Source organism: Halichoeres trimaculatus, unplaced genomic scaffold (genome assembly GCF_033239565.1).
Source record: "Halichoeres trimaculatus isolate MK-OKI-2021-1 unplaced genomic scaffold, fHalTri1.1 fHalTri1_scaffold_8, whole genome shotgun sequence".
In the NCBI taxonomy this organism is placed as follows: domain Eukaryota; kingdom Metazoa; phylum Chordata; class Actinopteri; order Labriformes; family Labridae; genus Halichoeres; species Halichoeres trimaculatus.
In genome coordinates this window covers 14621299-14645871 of record NW_027437186.1, presented here as the reverse complement: position 1 = coordinate 14645871, position 24573 = coordinate 14621299, and the positions used below count along the sequence as shown (strand labels likewise).

Below are 24573 nucleotides of genomic sequence, written 5' to 3'. Positions count from 1 at the left end.
GTGATACAATCAGAGCTAAAGGCTAACACAGGGGCTAAACTGTGATAAAGTTCATTCCAGCCCACAATCAGCAGTTATTCTGCAGTGGTCTGTTCAAACTTGAGAGTCTATCAATAAAATGAAGAGTGAGGTTACGTTAGCTCTGATTGGTGGATAACTGACAGGACATAGCTAACCAGGGTTTACTAAAGTTACACATTACAAACATTTGTCACACCACTGGGCTGCCAGTAGCGCTACACATGGACAGATACTAAACTGACATAGTTAGCTTATTGTCATGTTAGCCCACAGATATGCAATAGCACCAGATTGCTAGCAGTGCTATGTGACGCCAGCTACTGATATATGGCACAAACTTACGTTTGCTTTTTGTCACGTTTCAAACAACAGTGCTACGTAACTGTACTGATAAATACCTTTCCTTGTCTCATTGTTTCCAGTAAAAAGTTGTCTTGAACAAAGGAAATTTGTTCCAAAACAAACACACTTGTTGTTGACACTCAGGTCTTCACGACAGTGTGTGTGAGACTCTAGGCCAGAAGGTGGAGAGGCAGTCCAACTAAAACGGCAGGGAGCCAAACAAAAGGCTGAGACTTATTGATAGACCTGATGTCCTGCTTTAGACACTAGGCTTTAGAGGTTTGATGCTTTCTTATTGCTGCTCCTACTCTAAAGACTGAGGACCCTTGTATGCAGGATTAATGGTATGTGAAAACTTTGAAGCTCTCATTCAACATTTCCTCCACAGAGGGTGAATTTATGAAGACGATTTGAGTGAAATTTTCCTTCTCAGGAAACAAATCGTCTTTTTATCAACCTGTCACACTTCGTACTTAGTCATGAAGCTTACAGGAAGAATTTTAATAGGCACTTCACTTTGATCTTTAACCTTCTACATCCTTTTCATCCTGAAGATTTTTTTTTTCCATCTCTGCCTTTTCTGTAGATGGTTCTTTTGAGTAAGCGATGCTGCCACAGCAGCAGTTTGTCCTCTCTTAGCCTGTCTGTGTTGTGGGTGTTTTGAACACAGAGATCCACATACTGAAAGGTTTCTCTGATGAAAGAAAATGATAGCAAACCACTTCCTTAATGCCCACTGATTTGAGCTGATCAGGTAAGGTAAGGCAATTTCAGTAAAATTAACTCGGGAAATTTTAATATAAGATTGAAATAAAAACTTGAGGTCAACATCAAGTCACTAATTTGATCACTTCCATCTAAAACTGAAGCAGAATGATGATGAAAGGAGGCATTTAGAATATGAGAGATAGATATCATGAAATAACATCTTAATATCTTCATTCAACTGTTTTTTTTCTTTGCAGCAGCACAAATGTTTAATTATTTTAATGTGATTATAACATCACCTCTATCATCCTCTTGCAGGTCAAAACGTCCCATTCCGATGCAGGCACCAAGAATGGACGCAGCTATTCCCATGATCCCTCACCAACAGGTAAGTTTATCTAGCACGTATCTAAAGATCATTAATGTCAAAAATGACTGGCATGTCAAAGTCCGAGCCATTTCAGTGCTACTTCAAATGCATCCTTCTTTTCCCAGACTTGAAGCATGCATCAGATATGTCCTTTATGTTTCCGTGTCAAATGGATCTTTGCATGCAAACTTAAATGAGATGGCAGGCGATGCAAATCTTTAAAAGGCAGATGCTTCGGAACTGAAGATTAAAAAGTTGGAGATAGTGGTTATTAGGGATGGACGAGGACTGATACCAGGTATCGGTATTGGGCCAATACTAGCCTTTTTCCAAGATATTGGTACATGTGAAAGCTGCCGATACAAGCAGCTGATACTCAAGGCAGAAAAATCTCACATTGAGCAAGTCCTCCTCGCCTGTAGTTGCTGCTACCTGCTGCAGTTTGACATCACAGCAAATATGCATCAGGTCCTGTTCTGACAGCATGAATGAACCAGGGAGAGTTTACAGTTTGGTTTGACTTGAGTTTATTTAAAACATTGTATACTACTCTGACAGTTTAATTTTTATTTTGCGCTTTTGATATATGTATATGTATATATATACGTATATATATTTATATATAGTATTTTTTTTTTTTAAGTAAACTCAGAGAGGTGTTATTATTTATTTTGGACTCAATGGCAGAGTGACAGTGCTGTCTTTGTTATAAATTACCTGTCACTGTTAATTGAAATTTTATGTATCAGACATACTAGTAGTATCGGTTCTCAGTATAGGTGAGTACTCAAGAGGCAGTTCTCATACTGGTATCATTCTGAAAAAAAGGGGTATCAAACTAGTTAACTACCCAGCAAGCTATTTCTAGGTGATGAGGCAGGGCTTTGCATCACTAATGTAACGTTAACAGAAATCCTTCTTAGACTAATCAACCTCATTTCAGTTCAGTCTTCTGGTCATCACAGGCTCAATCTGTCAAAGGATGGTTCAGTGTTCCTGTGGAGATGCTTACATTTCCAGCTCCTCTTTCACTATATAGTGATGACACCAGATCATGACAGAATTCATCACAAGTACAGGTTGCACTAAGGTTCCTTGTTTAATGAGCTTTGAGTAAATAAATTTGTTAATTATTCACGATGTGGCTCAACTGTCTGCTAACTCTGTCAATGTTTATATTTCGCTTCCAACAGATTCAAAGATTTTATGTCAATTATATTGTGAATAGACACATTATGTTAGCAATCATTTTACAAACATATCTATGCAATGTAAGCATCAAAGTCTTGGCGGTTCAGAATCAGCAAACTGTGATGAAAAAAGTCAACAAACAAGAGGCTATGACCATGATGCTGTTCTCACACAAACACAAGCACACACACACAAAACACACACACTCACACTCAGTGACCTCTTCCACATCTCCCTCTCTCTGCACTGAGTCTTTAATCACACCGATCAGAAATAACGAGTTGTCTCCCCCTGGTGGCCATAAGTTGAAAGAAAAAATGAAGCCTGCTCTTCTTCAGACTCACAAAAGTTGATGTGTTTAAACATGTTACTGTGATGGACTCAGTGTTTAACAATAAACTGACACTCTGAAGCTTACTCCACTGGAAACCCTTTAAAAGCCCCAGGCTGTGTCTGTCAGAGTAAAATTACCAAAATCTTTGCAGAATGAGAAACTTATTTTTATTCTATTTATTTCTGATCCTAAGAAAGTCATGCATAACTCTAATATGATGCCAATTGTACAGTGAAACTAGAGTCATGTGTTTTCATCTAAAAAGTTATTTGGGGGATTTACTTTTTTTTTTTTTTTACCAGACTCTTACTTAGAATTTATAAAGAAAAAAACATTTTCACAGATATTCAGAAAGACAAAAAATAATATAAGACATAACTCTAGTCAAATACTTATAGTTGTTACCCAAAACTCTTCCTTCCCTCCTATGTCTTGTCTTTATACCCCCTCTGCCCCATCTAAAGCCTCAATCAGTGCAGGTGAACGGCCGCCTGTCGGCTTGCAGTGCCTCCTCCGGGCCTGTAGAGGCAGACTCTCCTGGCAGCAAGGCAGCGGTCAGCCCTGCTAAGAGGAAGCAGTATAACTCACCAATCGGCCTGTACTCAGAGGAAACTCTGAGGGAGATGGCAGCCATTCAGGCGGGTCAGCCTGTGGGGTATGTAGATCAAATGCAGTGATGATGGGGAGGAAACATGGCAAGAGATTCACAGGCGTCTCTCAGAGGAAGAGCTGCTATGCTGAGAGAATGAAACATAAACCTCAGCAGGAGGACAGTATGAGGCAAACAGCTGCTGACAGAAAGCGTTTGTCAGTGATTGACTTGATTCATGTTCAGGTCAGTTTCTGTGCTCCTGTACATGTAGGAAACAACTATACTGGGACAAGAAGACAAAACTAAAGAGGAGGAGGGGTTCAGAGAATGATAAATCAAAAGAGAATACAAGTCATGAATGAATAAGATCAATCTGATAGTTTGTGAATAATAGATGAATAAGGATATAAATTATGGCTAAATAATTACAGGCTTTAAAAATTATAAGTAATGAAAGAAGCTTAATGACTCTTGGCTTTTGGACTTTCAAGCAGCTGTCCTTATCAGCAGCTCCTTCTCTGAGACTCTGGTCAGGTTGACCGATACGTCAGCAGAGCCCCCAGAGGGGACCTTTTACTGCTGAAAATAAAACATGGAAACATGGATGTGTGACCTACAACTGAAGAAGGAGAAATATGGTTGTTTCAGAACATTCAGCCCAAATCAAGACAAAGTTTTATCGCAAAATTAAAAATCAGATCAATCAAACACCCTGTACCAGATCAATAAACAAGAATGGTCAGTATCGCTGTATTACAGCACTGAGGAGCTATAATGGGAGGAAGTATCTGACTGTTAACCTATCTATTCATAATGATCATAGTGGCACACACACACACACACACACACACACACACACACACACACACACACACACACACACACACACACTGTTGTCCAGAGTGCCTGTGGGGTTTCCTCAGTTCACAGTGTGATTCGGTTACTGTGTCAGTGGAGAGGCCAAACACCTGTTGGTCCCTCTGGCTGCTGTTAAAGGTCAGGGAACCTTCTGGACACACACACACACATGCACACACATCACACGTCATGCAAGCATACTCAAACCCACAAAGACTCACTGGCTGCTCTTGCCTTACCTCTGAGCATTAACACTGCAGAGTTAGCATTTTCCTAAGCACAAAAACACTTGGGTCTCCTGGATACACGAACACTGTCAGTGTGTTTACAGTCATCACTGTAGAGGATAAGAATGCCCGTTTTATAACTTCACACAATCTGGTGCACACTGACACTCAAAAACCAACATAGCTTCCACAATAGTAACTCACTGGAGTGCAAGAGTGCTCCATCACTTTACCAGTATGGAGGAATGAGGATAATGAAATCTGCCAGTCTCCTCTAGAAAAGCTTTTATTAACACCCCTGATGTGATATTAAAGAGTCTTCACGCCACTCATTTTCTTTTGCTTCAAGTTGTCCTTAAGATCTGCATTACAGGAGGACTCTGTGGAAGTCCACACAACTCATAGTCCCCTCAGTGTTTCATTATTAAGATTTCTCCCCATGCACGAAGGAGACAGCTCTGCAGACTCTGGGATATGAGGAGAAACTCATCCCTGACCTCTGACCTTCATCTCTCCCCTTTCTCTCTTTCCTGATGGAGACTCTTCGCTGAGCTTTGCTTTAAAAAAAACTATGAAAGTGTTTTCTAATGATTTGTTTTCTCTCTGTCTCTCCTTTCTCTCTTCTCTGGTTCAAATAAGGTTTTCGCTCCAGCTGCCCCCAAGTTAGTATCCTCCCCTGCTGAATGTATCCTGGTCGTGTGTTTGGCCTGTTGTTTTGTCTATTTAAGGCATGGTTTGTTACTGTGGATGTCAGAGTGTTCCCTGTTGGGATAAAGTGCCGGCTGTCGCCTTTTTTTAATCATCAGTGTATCATTGTCCAATAATAGATAACTGTGTAAAATTACCAGTAAACGAAACCGTGGTGAAAACTGTTGGTTCGTTCTGTCAGCAACAGTGTTTCCTCCAAGAACTTTTTGCTTATATTCTATTTCACAAGACTGGTCCAAACCAAGATGTATCAGATGAATCTACGGGTGGATTTTAAAACAAATGTAAGCTAAAAAATAAACAGGCTTGTTGATTTACAGTATTACACTGAAGACATGAAATTTCTGTCGATAACAAAGGCTTTAGGAAAGACCGAACCAGCAGACATGGGGCTTTAGAAACAAAATGTGGAAAAGTTGTGGGCAGGAGGTTACGGGCCATAGCCAATGATTCAACAAACTCTGGATATGAAGTGAAATGATGCCTTCCAGTGTTTCTTGGGAAATTCCCTTTAAGATTTGTTAAAAGAAGACCTAATATATAAGTTAAGGTTCACACCTCATTTCTGATGGAGTTCCTCAAGGCATTACCTGAGAGCCCCTGTTGTTCTAATCAAACTGACATTTCCACAGTTGTCACCCCTATTTAAAACATGCAGTTTGGTGTACTCTCAAAGAGGCACAAGAAAAGTTGAGTCTATCAACAGTTTAGACACTGTTGGTCTGTTGTAGAGCCATGTGTTCAATAATGTTGGTCCCACTTTGTCTGCCAGTGACGTTACAGCAAAGTCAGCTCCCTGAGGATATTTTCCAGTTTGGTGTGTGTTGTCTGTGCAGAATGAATGTGCATTTTGATGGTTTGCAGTGTGTTTCAGATTGAAAAGCTGTGTTGATGTTGTTGTTGTTGTGAACCTAATCACCATGAGGCTGATGGCTCCGTCTGCTCTGATTGGAGAGAAAACTGAGTCTCCAGCTCAGTCGGTCGCAGCCAGTTAATGAGTCGTCAGAATCCTCCTCAGGCTTTTGCTGTCCTGCTGTTTGTGCTGTGTTAGTTTGCTCTGCATGAATCCTACATTTTTTTTTTTATAAAACCTTTATAGAGTAGTTCAATTTATCCAATGACTCCAGGCATGGTGGCTCTTTTGTATCTGTGGTAGTAATTTACATCACATCTCATGACATTTGTCCTCTGAAAGTAAAGGTCACATCTTGCTGGACTTGTTGATAACATATAATTAATCTGAACAAATAAAAGAGAGATTAGATAACACAATCTATTATAAATGATCAACACTTGTGCTTGTTAATGTTGGAACTGCTGAAATATTTTTTTTTACGCTTTCTCTGACTCACAACAATAAATTTGCACCAAATCAAAATAAAAGTGAAGCTGTTAAAGGAACTCGAGATAGGATTTGAAATGCAAAAATATCCGGGCTGTATCGTGTTTTATGAAGAGAAAGTGGAGCAGCTTTTTTTGGATTGTGTTGCATAAGCAGTGTTGGACTGCTGTGTAAATCCGCTGTAACCTGAGTCCTGAGCACAGGCATTTAACAGCCTTACTGTGATTCAAGCACATTCTCCTGAAAAGACAACTGCATAGCATGAAAGATTAATTCAGTCTTTATTGTGTTAAAGAACCAGGACATCCTGTATTAGGGTTTTTAAAAAAAACACAATTCATAGCAAGGATCAGAGCCTTCAGCAAGCCGTCAGTGTTACCTTTTATGAAATATTCTCTGTAATGGATTAGGTAATCCCTCAAACAAACTGCACTTTCAAAAGTAATCACCGTTGTTATTGTTTTTAACTGGAGCCAGTGGAAGTGATAGGGGTGGATTTCCAGCAAACTGTGTCTTCTATGATGGAAGGTTTTTTAGAATTTGTAGAGTCTTTAGTGGCAAATTCAGTAGCTACTAAAGAGCCTACTCAAGATCCTTTTAATGCCACATTATGTAATAATGCGCCAATATGTAATATTGTAATACGTGTTCACTTCATTATGTAATAAACCACCAAATAGATGAATTAATTAGAAAAAAAAAACACCATCACAATGCTTTTCATTTAAAGCATACCAGCATGAATCATAAATACAAATTTATTTCAAAGACTAGTAGGATGTTTCATTGGTCAAAGACCAATATATATATATATATATATATATATATATATATATATATATATATATATATATATATATATATATATATATATAATAGAGAATAAATTCGTTCAGAGTAAATTTTGATTTCTTTGTCATTCTATTTTTGTCTTTTTAAGTAAACTTTTTTCTTACAGTTCGAGAGATCAGCCCCTGTGATTTCATGATTAATAGTATAATAAAGCACAATAGAGCCTAAAAATTATCTTTGGACATTTTTAACAAATGAAACTGCATAAAATAAGTGCTACACCTGGTTCAGGTGCTCTGCCCTGTTACTTTAAAAATCTGGACATTTTTTTTCATCCAGCTAGTCCTTCAACATTGTCAAAGCTTGTACTCTGTTCCATCTACATTTCTTTTTGTTTTTTGTTTTTTTGTTTTTTTTTTACTTAGGCTGTTTGCCTCCTCACCTCTTATTTTTTTTCTCAGTGACTAGCTAGCATTTAACCACGTATCAAATTTGCTTTGCCTTGAAACTAATGTGGCTGCATGGTTAGCGCTGCAGCCTCACAGCATGAAGGTCACTGGTTTAATTCCCAGCTTGGCCGGTGGGCCTTCATGTGTGGAGTTTGCATGTTCTCCTCGTGCATTAGTGGGTTCTCTCCAGGTGCTCCGGCTTCCTCCCACTTTCCAAAAACATGCTCATCAGGTTCATTGAGCACTCTTAATTGTCCGTAGGTGTGAGTGTGTGTGTGAAAGGTTGTCTGTCTATCTGTGTGTCAGCCCTGTGATTGGCTGGCGACCAGTCCAGGATGTTCCCCGCCTCTCGCCCAATGACAGCTGGGATAGGCTCCAGCCACCCGCGACCCTGAACAGGATAAGGGGTTCAGAAAATGAATGATTGAATAAAACTAATGCCGTACAAAAATTATTGACAATCAGAATGCTAACAGATACAGTTTTGCCACAGTGTCACCAGGCAGAGGTGAACGTGTTAGACCCCTTATACAGATTGATTTGGCTGTGTCTGGTCTCAAAATTCCAGGCAGATAAATCAGCTCTATCAGTCTTATTTTCAGTGTCCAGTAAAACTCTCTCCTGCTCTTCCTGGAGCACTGAATTGGACGATGTTGGGAAAACTTCATCATTGCATGAAAACAGGAAGTAAAGCCTGTGAATTGCTCTTCAAATGCTGATGTAGGATCTTGCCCGTCTTGGTTGTTTGTTGTGAGCATGAGCTTCTCCAACACTCTATTGTACCCTCATCCTCACAAACCTCTATCTTCTACCCCGACTCCTTCTTCTTCTGCCTCTTCTTCCTCTCCTACTTCTCTGTTGCCACATCCCTCCTCCTGCCAACAGTGCCGGCTTCGCCCCCAGTGCTCTTGACTCTGCCCTCAGCACCCATAAGCCCATTGAGGTGAAGGGCCCGGGCGGAAAGGCCACCATTATTCATGCCCAGTACAACACACCCATCAGTATGTATTCACAGGACGCCATCATGGACGCCATCGCAGGACAGACACAGTCCAAGGGGCATGAAGTTGGGTAAGACTCCTCTCCTCTGTTTATCCTCATCCCTACCTTTCCCTCTCCTCCTCTCTTTTCTTTCACTCTCTACATACACAGCTTTCTGATAGGGAAACTTTTCTTCTTCCTCTTTTTTTTTTGCTCCTTTTCCTCTTCTTCTTGCTCTGACTCTCTGCTATGGCTAACATTTTACACCACCAATTTCATCCACAGAAAATCCTGGAAAAACAATTTAAACGTTACAAAACACAGAATCCCATTCTTCTTTTACTCCTCGTCTTTCTTTGTCCTTCATTTTTCCTTCTTTTGATCCAATATAATCGTTATTCCTAAATTCCTTCTTTTCTCTTTTAAGTGCCCACTTTGCATCAAGTTTGAGAGTTGGTCTGGGTGTTGTTTTTGAAGAGTGTGTGTTCATGTGATGAATGTTTAACTTGTTCCTGGTGTCAGGGACCATGCTGCATCTCAATCTGTTTCAGTTCCTGTCTGTGAGTTTCAGTGTTCAACTTACCGTATGATACGTTGGGTATTACTTCACATTGAACATCTACACACTATAAACTAAACATCAAAGTGCAAAAACAAACCTAGTTTAGTTTGAGCTTTATATGAAAGAAAGACCCCCTGAAGGCCTCCCTCCTCCTTGATCACGTTGTTTCATACAGAGTCTAGTGTGTCGACATCCTGTGCTGCAGATGCAGTTGTTGGATTGTTATGTCTTGTGTCATTCATGCAACAAATTCTGCTGTGTTCATGCTCTCACACTGACAATACATTTCCCATCCTGTTGGAAAATAACAGCATTCACTGCCCTGTTCTCCTGCTGAGAGGAGCATTGATGATATTTCTCTGAACATCTACTCTTACATCTCAGCTGCTTTCTTGCTATCCCTTTGTGTATCAGTGAAGTATCATTCTGAACAAAAACCAACAAACCACACTGAAAAAAAAACTTTGACTTAAGAGTGTTATCGCTCTCATTCTCTCTGCTCCTCGCACTTTCTTTGCAAGGACAGAAAACAGTTTTTACTTTGTCCTTCAAACTGAATGTTCTGAGCCTGTTTCTCCTTCTTCTGGGGTTTTTATATGTGCTCACAACAAAAATTTAATTTGCCTGACGTAAAATGTGTTTCCCTTATCTTGCTCTTTTGTAAAAAAAAAATCTTCTGCCAAGTTTTGTGAAATCACTGATCACCACATCATTGATTTACCCTCATTTCACTAACTGCTGCTATGTTCGACTGCTGCATCCACTGAGCTCTTTGTGCTTCCTTTCGTCTCCGTTATGAATGTCCTGTCATGCAAAATCAAATGAAAATCAGCTCAATATTGCTTCCATTCTTTTTTCATACAATAATAAATCACATCACCAGGTTGCTTGTGTGCAAAATAACAAAAGCATTTTAGTGCCACACATTTCAAATAAAAGTCAGAAAGGGATCTAGACGTTATCCCTTTAAAGTATTTGGACCCACTGAGGCTCTGGCTTAGGTGTTGACCTGGTCTGGTTTTTTGGGGGGCGGGGTTGGCACCCTCTGTCTGTGGTTACAGTTCTCTCCCAGTTAGCGATCCCCTCGCATACAGCTCCTCCCCCGTCTACCAGGCCGTGCTGTCTGCAGAGAAGGACCTGGACATGAGCGATGGGGGCCGCCGTAGCACCAACATGCAGTCCAAGTCCTTCCAGGTCCTGGCTCACATGATTGGCACTGAGACCTGTAAGTGTCCTTTTCTTAAATTTAAAAGAGCACGCTGTAAAATCTTAGACAAGTTAACTCCTGTAGCGCATTTCAGTAACCAGGCAATTCAAAGTGTTTCCCACAAGACGTGGAAGGAATCATTTCAAAAGGCATTAAAAAACATTTCTGGTGTTTTAATTATACACGTGTCATTCAAAGTTCATACTCTTTAAAAATAGTGGAAAAATTTTCATCTGTAATTTTGATATGCTCATGGGACTGAAGTCATGATGTGAAGTCAACAACTAAGATCTGATTTGTTTGATTTTACTGAAACAAACCATGGTCATCAGCTGTTTGTCATACCTTGTGATTTTCTCACCTTTTTCTCTCATTAACCTCAATGAACTTTCTCCACTGATGTCTCCTCTACTGTGTTCCTCTGTCTTACAGTACCAGGGGAGAAGGAGGAGGAGGAAGAGGCGCTGAAGAGGAGCAGGTAGGCTGAGGAGGTTCTGTAGACAGCTGCTGACCCCCTCCCTGGCTCCTCACCTGTGCACTCTGCCCCGCCCCTGAACCAACCACACAGCTGTGTTACTGTAAGCTAACATCACAGTGGAGTTAACCTTCTAAACTGATCCTGAACTGTCCCTCCTCTAACAGGTAAACAAACTCGCCCTGTTATTCTCTGACTCTATTATTAAACGAGCAGGGATAGTGCGTGTAAAAAAAAAAATACTTTTGAGGATTATACTATCTGAAACACTCTGTCTTTATTTTTATTTCATCCCCTGAAACGTGTTCACATTATAAGAAAACACAGAAACTTGAAGTTCTTTGTTAGCAGAGAAGGTGAAACCTGTGTTTTATTTATCTATTGAAGAAGTAAAAAAAACTCTCCAACTTCTTATTTTACATAAACTGCTGAGCCACTCTTCAGTTATCAGGGAGTTACATAAAAAAAATAGAAAATGTTCATTTCTGAGCTCCTGAAAATCACAAATGCAGCTTTGACCAGCAGGGGGCAGAGTAGGACCGATGACTTACACCAAGCACACGGTTAAAACATTTCCCCTCTGACCCTAAAACATATAAAACTTTATTCAAGACATCTGTGTGTGTGTGTGTATGTGTGTGTGTGTGTGTGTGTATGTGTGTGTGTGTGTGTGTGTGTGTGTGTGTGTGTGTGTGTGTGTTGTGTGTGTGTGTGTGTGTGTGTGTGTGTGTGTGTGTGTGTGTGTGTGTGTGTGTGTGTGTGTGTGTGTGTGTGTGTGAAATGATCCTTTTCTTCAGACTTAAATTTCATTTACATTTCAGTTCTGTCAACCTTTCACATTTTTCTATGTCTTCATGAGATTTCCTGTAAAGGTCAAAGAAAATCTGTTAAAAAAGAAAAAAAGGATCCCTACACAAACGTTTTTTTTTATATTTCCGTAGATTGTTTCCTTTTTTGCTATTTCTGTCTCTCTATACAATATCTATTGTCATGTTGTGACACAGATGCTACATACAGTTTTTGTAATTCGGTAAAGAAAGAAAGTGTATGTGCTCAGTTAAAGTAGGAAATACCAACTCAAGACGTTGCATTAAAATACCCCTTAAGCATTTTCCAACACAGATTAGATTTTTGATTAAGACCAAGTCCTACCTCTTAAAAGGCAACTACTTAAGAATAGCTTGAAGCATATTTTCCTGATTATACTTTTTTTTGACCGAATTATAACAGAATAGATGCAGACCTCCACCAAGCATATTATGATTTTCACCAACACTTTAGTCCTACTTGAATGTTATACTCCCTTTCAGCAGACTGTCTGCCACAATTTGGTGTCAGTTGCAGGTTTGTACAATAACTTGTTTCCTGACAGTGTTGAAAATTATGATGACCCAGTACATATTTCATATTCCAGATCTTAGTATCCAGGATATTGCCAGGATCTGGATCGTACTTTCACATCTGTCAGAAATTATGATGACCTTGTCTTGTATCGTTTTGCAAAGCAATTCGACCATTTATCATGGAGTTATATACACATATGGTGAAAACAGCCCTATCTCACAATGATGAATAATCTTTTAAAAAATCCTGGACCCAGATGGTGATCCAGATCACCTCCAAAATTTAATCACTTCTTCCTTATCCCATTTTGAACATTCCCTGAAAATTCCATCAAGATCTGTTTGTTACTTTTTGAGCTATGTTTTTCACAGACGAACAAACAGACAAACTCCCAAAAACATAACCTCTTTGGTGGAGGCAATCCAAGCTTTTGGAAAAATTACCCTGAAAAGTGTGTTTCCCTTTTTGGTTCCTTCTCTTACAGGTTGTATTTTTCATTTTTAGCTTCACATGCAAAAAAGTGTTTCCAACAGATGATGTGATGTGCAGAAATACGAGCTGTGCTAACTGAGTATCACACATAGTACATCACAGCATGGAGGTCTGCTGCGCCTCTGAAAGAAGGAACAAACCTTTTAACCCTCCACCCCTCCTCCATCCCTCCATCTGATGGATGGAGCTTTCTCTGCTCTGTGCACTTTATTTAATCATCCCTCCATTACGCACAATTGATCCCTGCTGCCTCCCCCGCCTTCCTCGTAAAGCTCGTCAGTCTGCGTACGCTGAGCAATGACTCATCATGAATCAATAAGAGCAAGGGTCAAGCTTTTATCTGCCAGTAAAGAGACTGTGGTTTTTCTTTTTGTTCTCCAAGTTATCATGGAGGAAGCAGCTCAAATGTGACTCACGGGGTTCAGCTACAATCAAACATAAACACAGAGACTATAAATCATGTTCGAGAGCATTTTCTTTAACCTGTGACCACACAGGTGAATTGGAGAATCTAAAATCCTACATTTTCCTTTTAGTTTTGTCAGTTATTTCAAGTCTTTTAGCTGTCTTATTATCATTTCAGCTCATTTAAAACCTGTTGTTCTGAGTTCTCCCAATTTTATTAGTCACATCTTTTTTTAAACAGCCCCTTCGGTAACTTGGCATTTTGACAATACGCTGCCAGAACACTCTGCATGCATCAGTCTGGCTCTCTAATCAGATAGATTTTCATGCTCCCTGAGTCACATCGAGCTAATCACAGTCATTTATCAAATACAGGTTGTTGGGTGCAGATTACCGCAAAAAGTAACTAAACATCATACAGAAATCATTTTACACCCTGCCTGTGTGGTATGTAGCAGCAGCCTGCTGCTACAGCACATAATTCATTTCTCTGATTGGATCTAGCATATTTTTTATATTTTGGTCCACTGTGTCCAACGGTTCATACAAGTGAGAGAACTTTGATTATTTTGCTGTACATAGCTAACTTTTTCTATTAGATATGTAGTTATTATATTTCAGGGTAACTTGAGGAAAGTGTATTTTGACAAAAGTGTGAATACTCTCAACGTTTTCTGACTTATGGGCCGCACCCTTTAAAGGTCTCATTTTAGGACCATTATTGGTTGTCCCATTCAAATGCAATTTTTTTCCCTCTGTCCTGTCTTTTGATTCAGTGCACAACAATTCAACAATTAGGTGACAGACTCTCACACAGCTGAGTGATCCGCTGTTTAAATGTTAGTATTTGGTTTGAACTCAGTGGAGTAACTATCAACAGAAAAGAAGAGAAGAAACATTTGCCTGCTGCGTTAGCTTGCTAGCCAGTTAGCCACCCGCTGCTAGGTGTCAGGGATAGCACTATGATAAAAAAAAGAGCCAAATTCAGGGGGTGTCACTCTTACATTGATTTTTCAAGTCTCAAAAGAAACAAGGTATATCCTGTTTATGGCTGAAGAAGGTTGACAAAAAGATTTATGTGCTGTTATTAATATTTCTTTATCTTTGTCCCTCTAAATTGACCCCGTGTTTAAATTAAAAAGCTTTAACCTCACACCACATTGAAATTCTCACATCAACATGAGCAATATTGAGCAGTTTGATTTGTGCATGAGTGAAATAACACGCTTGGAGACCCTTTCTCTTTGTTAACCTTGTGTTTGATATCAGAACATAACAGATATGTGTATACAGTATATATGCAGATGGGTGAGTATTGCATGTGGGTATAAAAAGAAAGTGCATATACTGTATATTCTGAGTTTCTAGCTCAGAACAGCTCTGCCTCTAACTGCTGCTCCTAACACCTTCCTGTGCTTTAGCCCCATTGGGCATGCTCCAGCAGAACCCGCCCCTTCTGCCCCACCTGCTAGCACCATCATGCAGCCTCTGGACCCCGCCCCTGCTCCATCTGCCCCAGCACCTGACAGGTAACCAACCTGCTACAGCCAACACTGCAGCTTCCTAACTCAGTGATTTTTATTCATTTAAGTTTTGATTACAATGAGCTTATTGGACCAATGTAAGTGAATTAAACAGTAACGATATTCCTTTTTCTTCACAGAAAGAAAAATTTCCCTACAGATCTCTGTATATGTCATTCTCTGTTTCCACCACTCCATCACTGTGTGTGTTTGTGAATTTGGTTGTGATCTGTTTGAGATTTCAGTTCAAGGATAATGTGTCTGCTGTCATTTGTGTTGGAAAAATCTTAATGTCTATCTTTAACAGTTTATTTTTTGCTTCCTCCAGCTCTCTGAGGATGAGGAAGGATTGCACTAAGATAGACTCTCACTGGAAACACTGGTTTAAGATTTTGCACCAGCTGTCTTTCTCTTTTTTGTCAGTTTTAAGCAGCAGAATGATCCGAGCCTTTCATCAAACAGATTCCTGCTTCCACATCATGTGAACAGAATGACACGACTACACTGTATTTGTGTCAAACTCTCTTTTAGCTGCTTTTGGTCTCCACCAACTCCCCAGAAAGAGATTTGTCTCTTTTGCAGCTAAATGCTCCTTTAATTCCAGCATCAGACACTGAAAAACATGCAGAACGGTATGACTCCAGGTAGCCTTCATGACCTCAAGGTGTACATGGTCATAAAACCACTGCTGTTTTTGTCTCTACACCTGCAGCTCAAAGCGCTACTCAACCACTAGTTATGGCGCCAAGCACAAAGCTGCAGTTTCCAGGTACCAACACCTGCAGGAATCCTCAGCTCAAATCCACATGCTGCCTCAAGCTTCCTCCTTCTTGTACGCTGCATAACAACCCATCAACTATTAAAGGTCCCATATTACGCTCCTTTTTTGCAGTTTGATATGGATCATTGATGTCTTCATGAAATGGTAGTAACATGTTTTCATCCAAAAAGCCAATAAATCAAACACAGCAGCATTGTTTCCAGGCTCTCAAAGCCCCTCTGTTCAGAATGGTCTGATTTAGTGGGCATGACCTTCATATGTAAATGAGCCACCGCTGATACCGCCTCGGTCTTCCGCGTTACTGAAAGCGGCGCCACGAGCTCTGAGTGCACAATGTTTAGAAAACAGCGAAGCTCGTATACCATAACATTACAGGCTAAAACAACAGGCTAACTGCAGCTAAAGTTAGCATCCTGAAGCTAACACAGAGACAGGGGGGACACTGAGGAAAAGCTCTTACATCTGCTCCACAGCACACAGCATTTAAAATACTCACATTTCCAGGGTCCGAGGTTTGTTGGTGGATGGTTGGTAATACACCAGTCCATTCGCTAGCCCTGTGTTGTACTGTCCAAAGTTGGAAAAGCAGTTGGTAGTGAAGTGACTAGTACACACATGCACAGTTTTACTGAGTGCAGCTGGCACATTTCCTTGATTAATGAACTCTAGCCACTTAGTCTTGTCTTCTTCCGAGATGGGAAGCTTGTGCATGGAACTATGTGACCGTTTACAGCCATAAACAGAGCAGTGATGGCTCCTCAACTTTGGCATTCTCCTCCTGGGGTGGGGAGTGGGCAGGGAGGGGGGTATCTGCCCAGGTGGACCAATCAAGTCAGGCTTGCTGCTGATTGGTCAAAAAATCGCTGACGTCGGCAAATTCCAAACAGCTCGTTTTAGGTCAGGATTTTACATTCACAAGCCATACCAAGTAAAAGATTTGTCATTAAATATCACATTTTGTGGGCTGGGAGGAAAGCCAAAGACCCACAAATTTCACTGAAAGACTTAATCAAGTGATTTTTGGATAATATGGGACCTTTAAACCGAGGCTTCTTTATCTAAAACCCTCCACCCTATCAGCTGTGATGTGAAGGTCTCAGTTTGCTCCAATCTGAGGTGCTGAAAATTAAATATGATTTTTAAATGCTTTTAGAAGCTGACTTTTTTAAAACATACTGACACCTTTCTCTAAAAATGATCAGCCTTTTTGGGATTCAAACCCCTAACCCTCACAGTGTTGTTGCATTGCTCAGCTCAGGATCTCATAACTTGTGGAACAAGATGTAACAACTTCATCCATCCACAGGCTGAACCTCCTCTAACAGACTCTAAAGGATCCAGCTTTCACGCAATCAGTGTTTTTATTTTTTCATCTTTCTCCTGAGACACTGCATCTCATTTCTTACAGGCTGGATTTCCCCAAGCTGCTTTCTGAACTAAACTCTGTGATAACGTTTAACTGCCTATTTTCTTGTTGTGATCATTTAGTGGCCCTTCGTGGTTGTTGTGTTGCCAAGCGTCTCTTTGTAATTTTATCTGTCTCTGTTGTTGTCTTGTGTCTTAGTTGTATTTGTTTCTTGTTTTCTTTTATTAAGCTTTTTATGTTCTTTGTTTCTTTGTCTTGGGTTAGTGTCTCTGTGTAGTTATTTTGTGCCTCCTTGAGTATTTTGTAGCTCTATTTATGTCTTTGTCTGATCATTAAAAAGACATTTTCAGACTTCTAAGCAAGTAATATCTGGCCCTCAGTGAGGTTAGAAGGTGTTAACTTCTGAGTGCAGCTCAGAGAAGTGAAGAATCAACATATTTCATTTGTCATTAGCATGTACGCTCAGCCTCCCGCCATGCATCAGCCTCCCGCCATGCATCAGCCTCCACATGTCCCGCCTCCACAACAGTACCAGCCAATGCCACAGCAGTACCAGCCAATGCCACAGCAGTACCAGCAGCCCCCAATGCAACAGGCTCCGCCCACTCAACAGAGCTCCATTCAGATCCCTCTTGGCTCTGCACCTCCAAAGGTGGTCAGCACCGCCTGCATCTACCCCTCTCAGCCAGGTGAGATCCGCAAACCTCATTCAAATACATGAGAACTTTCTAGAAGGCATAGATTTCACCTTATGAGTCACTTGTGGTGGTAAAACAGTTTTTCTTTCCCTCAGCTCCAGCTCCTGCTCCCCCACAGCCCCGCCCCCCAGCTGCTGCCCCTGCTCCAGCTCCAGCTGCCCCTGCCTCCAGCAACAGACCCCCCTGGGTGGCTGACACCAACTTTGCCAACAAGTTTGACCCCAGTAAAATGACCACGACCGTAAAGACGCTGCCCCAGGCTGCACCTCCTCCCCCAGCTTACATCCCCAACCCATCCCCCGCAGCACCTGTAGCTCCTAGTCCAGCCCACATGACACCAAGCCCCGCCCCTTTCTCTCCTGTGGCAAGGGGTGTGGCTCAAAGGGCAGAGCGGTTTGCAGCCAGCAGCCGCACACCTCTGTGTGGGGCCTGCAACAGCGTCATCAGGTAATAACGCTTAAAAGCCCAAGGTTCTGATTTAATTAAATGACGCATTCACATTTTTACATCTGCTCTGTGAACTATGGAGGACTTTCTTTATTTGGTTAGTTGTCTAATCATCAAAGTTTCTTGTTCCCATATGCAGTATATTGTCTGAATGGAAATAAGTGGTCATAGTCTATAGCCCCAGTTTACACAAGTGTTCTGTTCAAAGTGAAATCACCTGAAGTAACCAGAAGCATAAAGCATGTAACTTTTGTTGTTCAGGGGCCCCTTCCTCGTGGCCCTTGGTCGATCCTGGCATCCTGAGGAGTTTAACTGCACCTACTGCCACATGTCCCTGGCTGACGTCAGCTTTGTGGAGGAACAAAACAATGTCTACTGTGAGAACTGCTATGAGGAGTTCTTTGCTCCAACCTGCGCCCGCTGCAACACCAAGATCATGGGGGTGAGACTCTGATTGTTGATGTGTGGAATTGTCTGTTTACCTGTCAGTTTATTACCTGGATAAAATGTGCTTAAAGAAAGGTAGAAATTATAATGAGCGCTTACATTGACTCAAAACACATCATGTCTGTAGGAAGTGATGCACGCTCTGCGGCAGACATGGCACACCACCTGCTTTGTGTGTGCAGCCTGTGGAAAAGCCTTTGGAAACAGCCTCTTCCACATGGAGGACGGGGAGCCTTACTGCGAGAAAGGTACTGCTTTGTTTGCGCTGTCCTGATCTTTCGATAATGTATGCTTAGTAATTTACAGCCAACCGTCCCTGTTCTTCTCTCTGTCAGATTATATCGCACTCTTCAGCACCAAGTGTCATGGATGTGACTTCCCAGTGGAAGCTGGAGATAAGTTCATTGAGGCTTTGGGTCACACCTGGCACGACACCTGCTTTGTCTGTGCGGTAAGAAGAACCAGAAATTCATGTGCACGTAGCGAAATAGGAACAAAACAGGGTAAAAGGTAAAAGTAAGTTATGATACAAAGGAAATTGGAAACCGGTCTGCTTTGTTGAAGTTCATTAGTGACCTGTTGTTCTGTAAGTGAAGTGAGAAAAAACGTCAAACTTCAGTCCCCTTGGTGGGAAAACAGAGCTATTTTGATCCTTTATAAGCAAACCTAACTTTTTGTATACCAAATCATGTGACTTGTCATAGGCATCATATGTCCTCCTCCAACATTTCATTAACATTAATTCACAGTCCCTTTGCAAAGTGTTGCTTACATTTCTGGAGTATATTAGACTTTCAGGTTGAGCGGACTGTGGAGGTAAATGATGTGTAATTCTTGATGCTCTTAGCATTAGCTAAGAGCTAACCGCTCTTAGCAGTTGTAATCCATTTTGATAATAATTATAATAATAAAACTTTATTTATAAAACATCTTTCCAAAACAAGTTTACAAGGTGCTTTACAGGCAAATAAACAAAAATACACAATTAAATTTAACATCAAGATAAAATATCAAACAAGGATAAAAACGATGAGTAAAATAATATGAAAGCAACAATAAAAGCATAAGTTGAAAGCACTCATTAGTAGAAAGCCAACCTATACAAATGGGGTTTCAGTAGTGTTTTGAAAGAGGGCACAAAGGTAGCTAGCTTAATTTCTAATTTCACCTCAGCCCTATTTCCCTCTGTCTCAAGTCTCACTCTGGGGACCGAGAGCAACAGCTGGTCAGCAGATCTCAGCGTTCGAGGAAGAATATGAGGGCTGAGAAGGTCGGAAATGTACGATGGGGCAAGGTTGTTTAGTGACTTAAAACAAAGAAAAGGATTTTAAAATCAATTCTGGACACCACAGGTAGCCAATGCAGTGAGACAAGAATAGGGGAAATGTCCTCAGATTACCAGGTTTTTGTAAGAACTCTGGCTGTAGTGTTTTGAATAAGTTGGAGGCGGTTGATGGATTTCTGTGGCAGGCCATAAAATAGTGAGCTGCAGTAGTCAAGGTGGCTGGAGACAAAAGCATGAATCAGGGTTTGGGCATCACGGAAAGAAAGAAATGATCTGATTTTGGAATTTGTTCCTAATTCGACAGATAGCCGTTTTAGTGATATTGCTAAAATGTTTATAAGAGCACAGATCCCGGTCTAAGGTAACTCCTCTGGCCTCCTGGGTGCATTTTAAGCCTAAGGACTCTAAATACTGGGTTACAGATTTCCTGTGTGTCTTGGGACCAAACACCATCACTTCTGTTTTGTCACTATTTAGCAGTAAATTGCTGGACATCCAGGTCTTAGTATCTGCGAGGCATGCTGTGAGAGTGTTAGTTGAGGTGAGGTCTGAAAGTTTAACTGATAAGTACATTTGTGAGTCGTCTGCATAAAAATGGAAAGAGCTATTAAAACTGCTGATAATCTGCCCCAGTGGAAGCATGTAAATTGAAAACAGTAAAGGGCCAAGAACCAACCCTTGAGGAACCCCACAGGTAATGTCAGAGTATCTTCAGAAGAGATTCCCAGAGATTCCCAAGATACGGAAAAGGTTCTGTCATTTTGGTGTAATCTCTCCTCAGATTATGCACATCAAAAACAAAACAGTTTCCAACTTTTTAATCTTTTTAAAGGTAAAAAAACCTAAAATGAAGTGACAGCACAGTCCAGCAGCAGAGCTTCTTTGATCACTGATGTTTCGTCTTTTAACCGCTGACATGTTTGTATAACTGCAGGTGTGTCATCTGAACCTGGAGGGCCAGCCTTTCTACTCAAAGAAAGACAAACCCCTGTGCAAGAAGCACGCTCACGCCATCAACGTGTAGAGGAGCAGCAAACTCCACATCAACACTTCTAACCGTCACTGGGTGCAACAGTGCAGCCTGCTTGGATGAATGCAAGCCGACAGCAACAACTTTTACAGGCGTGTGTGTAAACGCTATTTTTGCAAGATACACTTTGGTTTGAGATGTATTTATTCTGTGCATTAAGATTGAGAACTATGACAGCACTGCCTGATCATTGAAATATCAACAAGAACATGTTTTCTATTTTCCAGGACCCACTTTCTGACATACTGGAGTGTTTGTCTTTCTTATATTTTCTACCAGAAATGACCGAGTGTTTGGTATAACTGAGCTGCTGATGAGTAAGGACACAGAGGAGATGATATGGAGTCTGGAGTGTGCCGAATCATCATGATTAATTAGAAGTAGTGTGGACTTTGTCACATTTAGACCTCCCTTTGGCCAGTAAAACTTTCTTGAACAAACTAAGGTAGTTTAAAGTGATCATCTTTTAGTGGGCAAATCCAGCACATTTTAAAAATCCACTTTCAGCTCAGATCAAAACACTGTTATTGTTTTCAATACAATGTGGAAAAAGAATGTCAGATCCAAAACCTGTCTTCTCTCCTAAAAGATGTTTTCCAAAAGTGTCAAATCCATCATTCGATTTTTTTTTTGTTTGTTTTTAATTTTTTATTTTTCCAGTGGCACTCTCTGGACTCCATAGATCTGAACTTCACAGCTGCAGTTTGTCACAAACTCCTGCTCTCTTCATACCTTGGCCTCACCTCAGTTCTGTGCCTATTTCGAGTTATGACTTCAGGTCTTTTTGAAGGTGTTATCTTTGTTTCACTTTAATGAACTAACAAAAACTTTTTATTTATGTTTGATGCATTTCCTGTTTTTATTTTTGAAAACAACAGGACTCCTTGTCTGGATCAGTCTTTAAACCTCGTTCAGATCACTGCAGACTCTGACGGATGGTCTGCTCTGTTGTGGTCTCGCTGCAGCTGTGTTACAGTGAACTGAACTGCAGAGCTGAGTGTGAAGAAGCCTTACCTGATCTGTGTCTGACACATAGTTAAAAGTTAGACTGGCAGTGAATGCAACACGGCCAGGTGATACTTTTCCTCAGCCTCATTCCAGCAGGTAAACTTGTGTGGTCCTGTAACAAACAAGCAGCATACAAATAAACGTACTCAAGAGTCTCCGCAGTAAAACCTGTATAGAGTTTATTTCAGGTGACAAGGGAGTTGTTCAAACCAGATTCAAGAGACAAAACAACACTTTACAGCCAAGCAACTTAAAAAATAACTTTAAAGCAGGAATAAAAACGACAGACTCAAAACAGCCTCAAAACTACAGCAAAAGTCTTCTAGACACTAAATCGTTAAAGGTGCCCAACTATCACAAAGACACGTAAACAGCTTGGAAGGCAGAAATAAAGACTAGCAAGTGCGTCACAGACATTTTTTTGGCATATGCACGATTACCATAGAGAAATTTTTAAAAAAGTAAAAAAAGGGGTGCAGAGTGAATTCAGAAAGCAGCAAAAATCCAAATACACAAAAATAGCACTGTGGTAAAAATGACGACACCATGACCAAATCATCATAAAGAAAAGAATAAACTCAGACACACAGCAACAAAAGGAATCACACTGGTAACATGTTACCTCGACCCAGTCATAAAAGATCTTTGTCATAGGATCCAGACAGAATTTCAAATAATCAAAAAAGTCAAAATTACTGTTCATATGACGCTGAGTCGAGTGTAGCAAGTTTTACTTCAGCCGATCAGTCTCTGAAAATGAAATACATCCCCCTCCCTCTCTGCTCTTCTGTTAGTTTGATACATGACCCATGTGTACCTGCTCAGGTGAGGCTGCTGCAGAGTGTCATCTAATGATGTAACAGGGTTATAGTTGAGTACAGGTGCATTAGGTGTTTCTGTGCAACAAATAACTTTAATTTCATATTTATTGACTTTGGACGGTGTGCTATTTATTAAAAAGCTAATATATTTTCACCGCTGCATTCTGTGCTCATGAAATTATTAGTTGTTTAATTTTGTTTTGTGGATGTTTGGCATCACGAAATGTGTTTCAGGAAGCGATACGTTTCTTTTGTAATTAATCCGTCAGTGATTGTTAGTGTCATAACCTGTGAGGGTCTGAGTGTTCCTCTTTTGACAGCAGGACCTCTTCATGTCTCTGGTCATGCTGCAGGCCGTTTTCTGTGAGGAGTTTTATAGTCAGCTTCAAATTTTGGGCCACTTCCCATTTCTCTGTATGACAGGCAGCAGGGTTTTAGCGGCCTCTGGTGGCCGTAAGATGAACTGCATCTCACAAACTGCCTGCTCTCTGGGCTGATCTGATTTTTCTCTCAGCTAGTTTCAGGAACATTGAAACAGGAGCTTTCTATCCAATAAAGGCAAAACTTCCATAAAGTAAATCAGAAGAAAAAAGCACCAAGGTGTTGAGGTTTAGGAGTTACTTTAATTTACTTTGAACTGATGAATGTTTTTCGAAACAATTTCAATGACTGACACATTTTCTGATGGAAATGTTAAATGTTCAAACTCTTCTCCCTGCAGTGTTTCGTGCCTTCGACCTACTTGTGACACATTTAACCAGCACACTGACTCAGCCTGTTTGTGTGCTGGTGTACAGTTTTTACTTTGAATATTTTATACAGTTTTTCAAAGAGTGAATGTGTGCATGCAGATTGTCTGTCACTGTTTGTCACAGCATGTCGATCGAGTCAGAATTAGTCAGCGAAAGAGAGGTTTGTTGTTTAACACTGTTACAAGACTTTGAACTGTTTTTTTTTGATGATCTGTAAGTGAAACTTTATGAACGTGACATAATCACTCAAAGGAGCTGAAGTAACATTAAGACTCTGCTGGCTGGTGATGCTTTACCACATTTATTTAACAGGTTTTAAAGAATATATGTGTTGCAAGTTGAATAAATTGAGCACTTCAAACACTGGAAAGCGTTTCTGCTCATGATTTTTGGCACAGGACTGTTGGAAAAATCTGCAAACACATACTTTAGGGTCTTTATAGTGTGAGTTAAAGAAAGGGTCAGATATTGTTTCTAATTAGAGGTGACAGTAAAGAAATAAGACACAAGGATTAAATAAAATCACTTAAAATTTTGAGAGTTTACCAGTTGATGTAGAAAAAAGATGGAACTGGACAAAATCCAGTTATTGTGTGTATTTATTTGAGAGTTACCACAAACCCTTCATACATTTTCATATCCAAACATTTAAAGGTTCAGAGTGCAGATCTGTGGTAGTAATGGATGTTAGATCCTCGCCCACAGTGAAAGCACAAGCAGCACATGATAACATTACAGTAATACATTCTTAATGAAATGAAAATATATTGAGAAGCGCATTTTCCCCTGGGGCTGATCTGCTATCATACAGTATATCTTATCACAAGATTTCGTTACTACTCGTGCAGTCATTTAAAAAAAACATGTTTTTTTGGGACTTCAACCGAGATCCTCGAGTAATCTGTAGAGTATTTTCTTAAGTACATTTTATTTGTTTGTTTGTTGCTTCCTTTGGTACATAGAATTATATGAAGAATGGGAAACATGTTGTCAAAACCAAGGTCCACAATGAAAA

At 40.4% G+C, this 24573-nt stretch overlaps 1 protein-coding gene across 3 annotated transcripts in view; it reads left to right on the top strand.

Moving 5' to 3' along the window:
* Nucleotides 1-23914, top strand: part of LOC141795254 (LIM domain-binding protein 3-like) — a 47336-nt gene extending 23422 nt beyond the window's left edge. The window contains exons 5-15 of one of the 3 annotated variants that reach the window (XM_074676071.1): nt 1390-1459; nt 3431-3621; nt 10539-10702; nt 11117-11162; nt 14822-14929; nt 17524-17759; nt 17864-18215; nt 18477-18657; nt 18790-18910; nt 18998-19113; nt 20882-23914. In XM_074676071.1, the coding sequence (XP_074532172.1) occupies nt 1390-1459; nt 3431-3621; nt 10539-10702; nt 11117-11162; nt 14822-14929; nt 17524-17759; nt 17864-18215; nt 18477-18657; nt 18790-18910; nt 18998-19113; nt 20882-20971 (1675 nt within the window). In that variant the 3' untranslated portion in view covers nt 20972-23914. Of the gene's footprint in view, nt 1-1389; nt 1460-3430; nt 3622-10538; nt 10703-11116; nt 11163-14821; nt 14930-15635; nt 15693-17523; nt 17760-17863; nt 18216-18476; nt 18658-18789; nt 18911-18997; nt 19114-20881 lie in introns of all 3 variants that reach the window. The other 2 variants (XM_074676069.1, XM_074676070.1) reach the window with 2 other exon arrangements.
* Nucleotides 23915-24573: the final 659 nt, after the last annotated feature.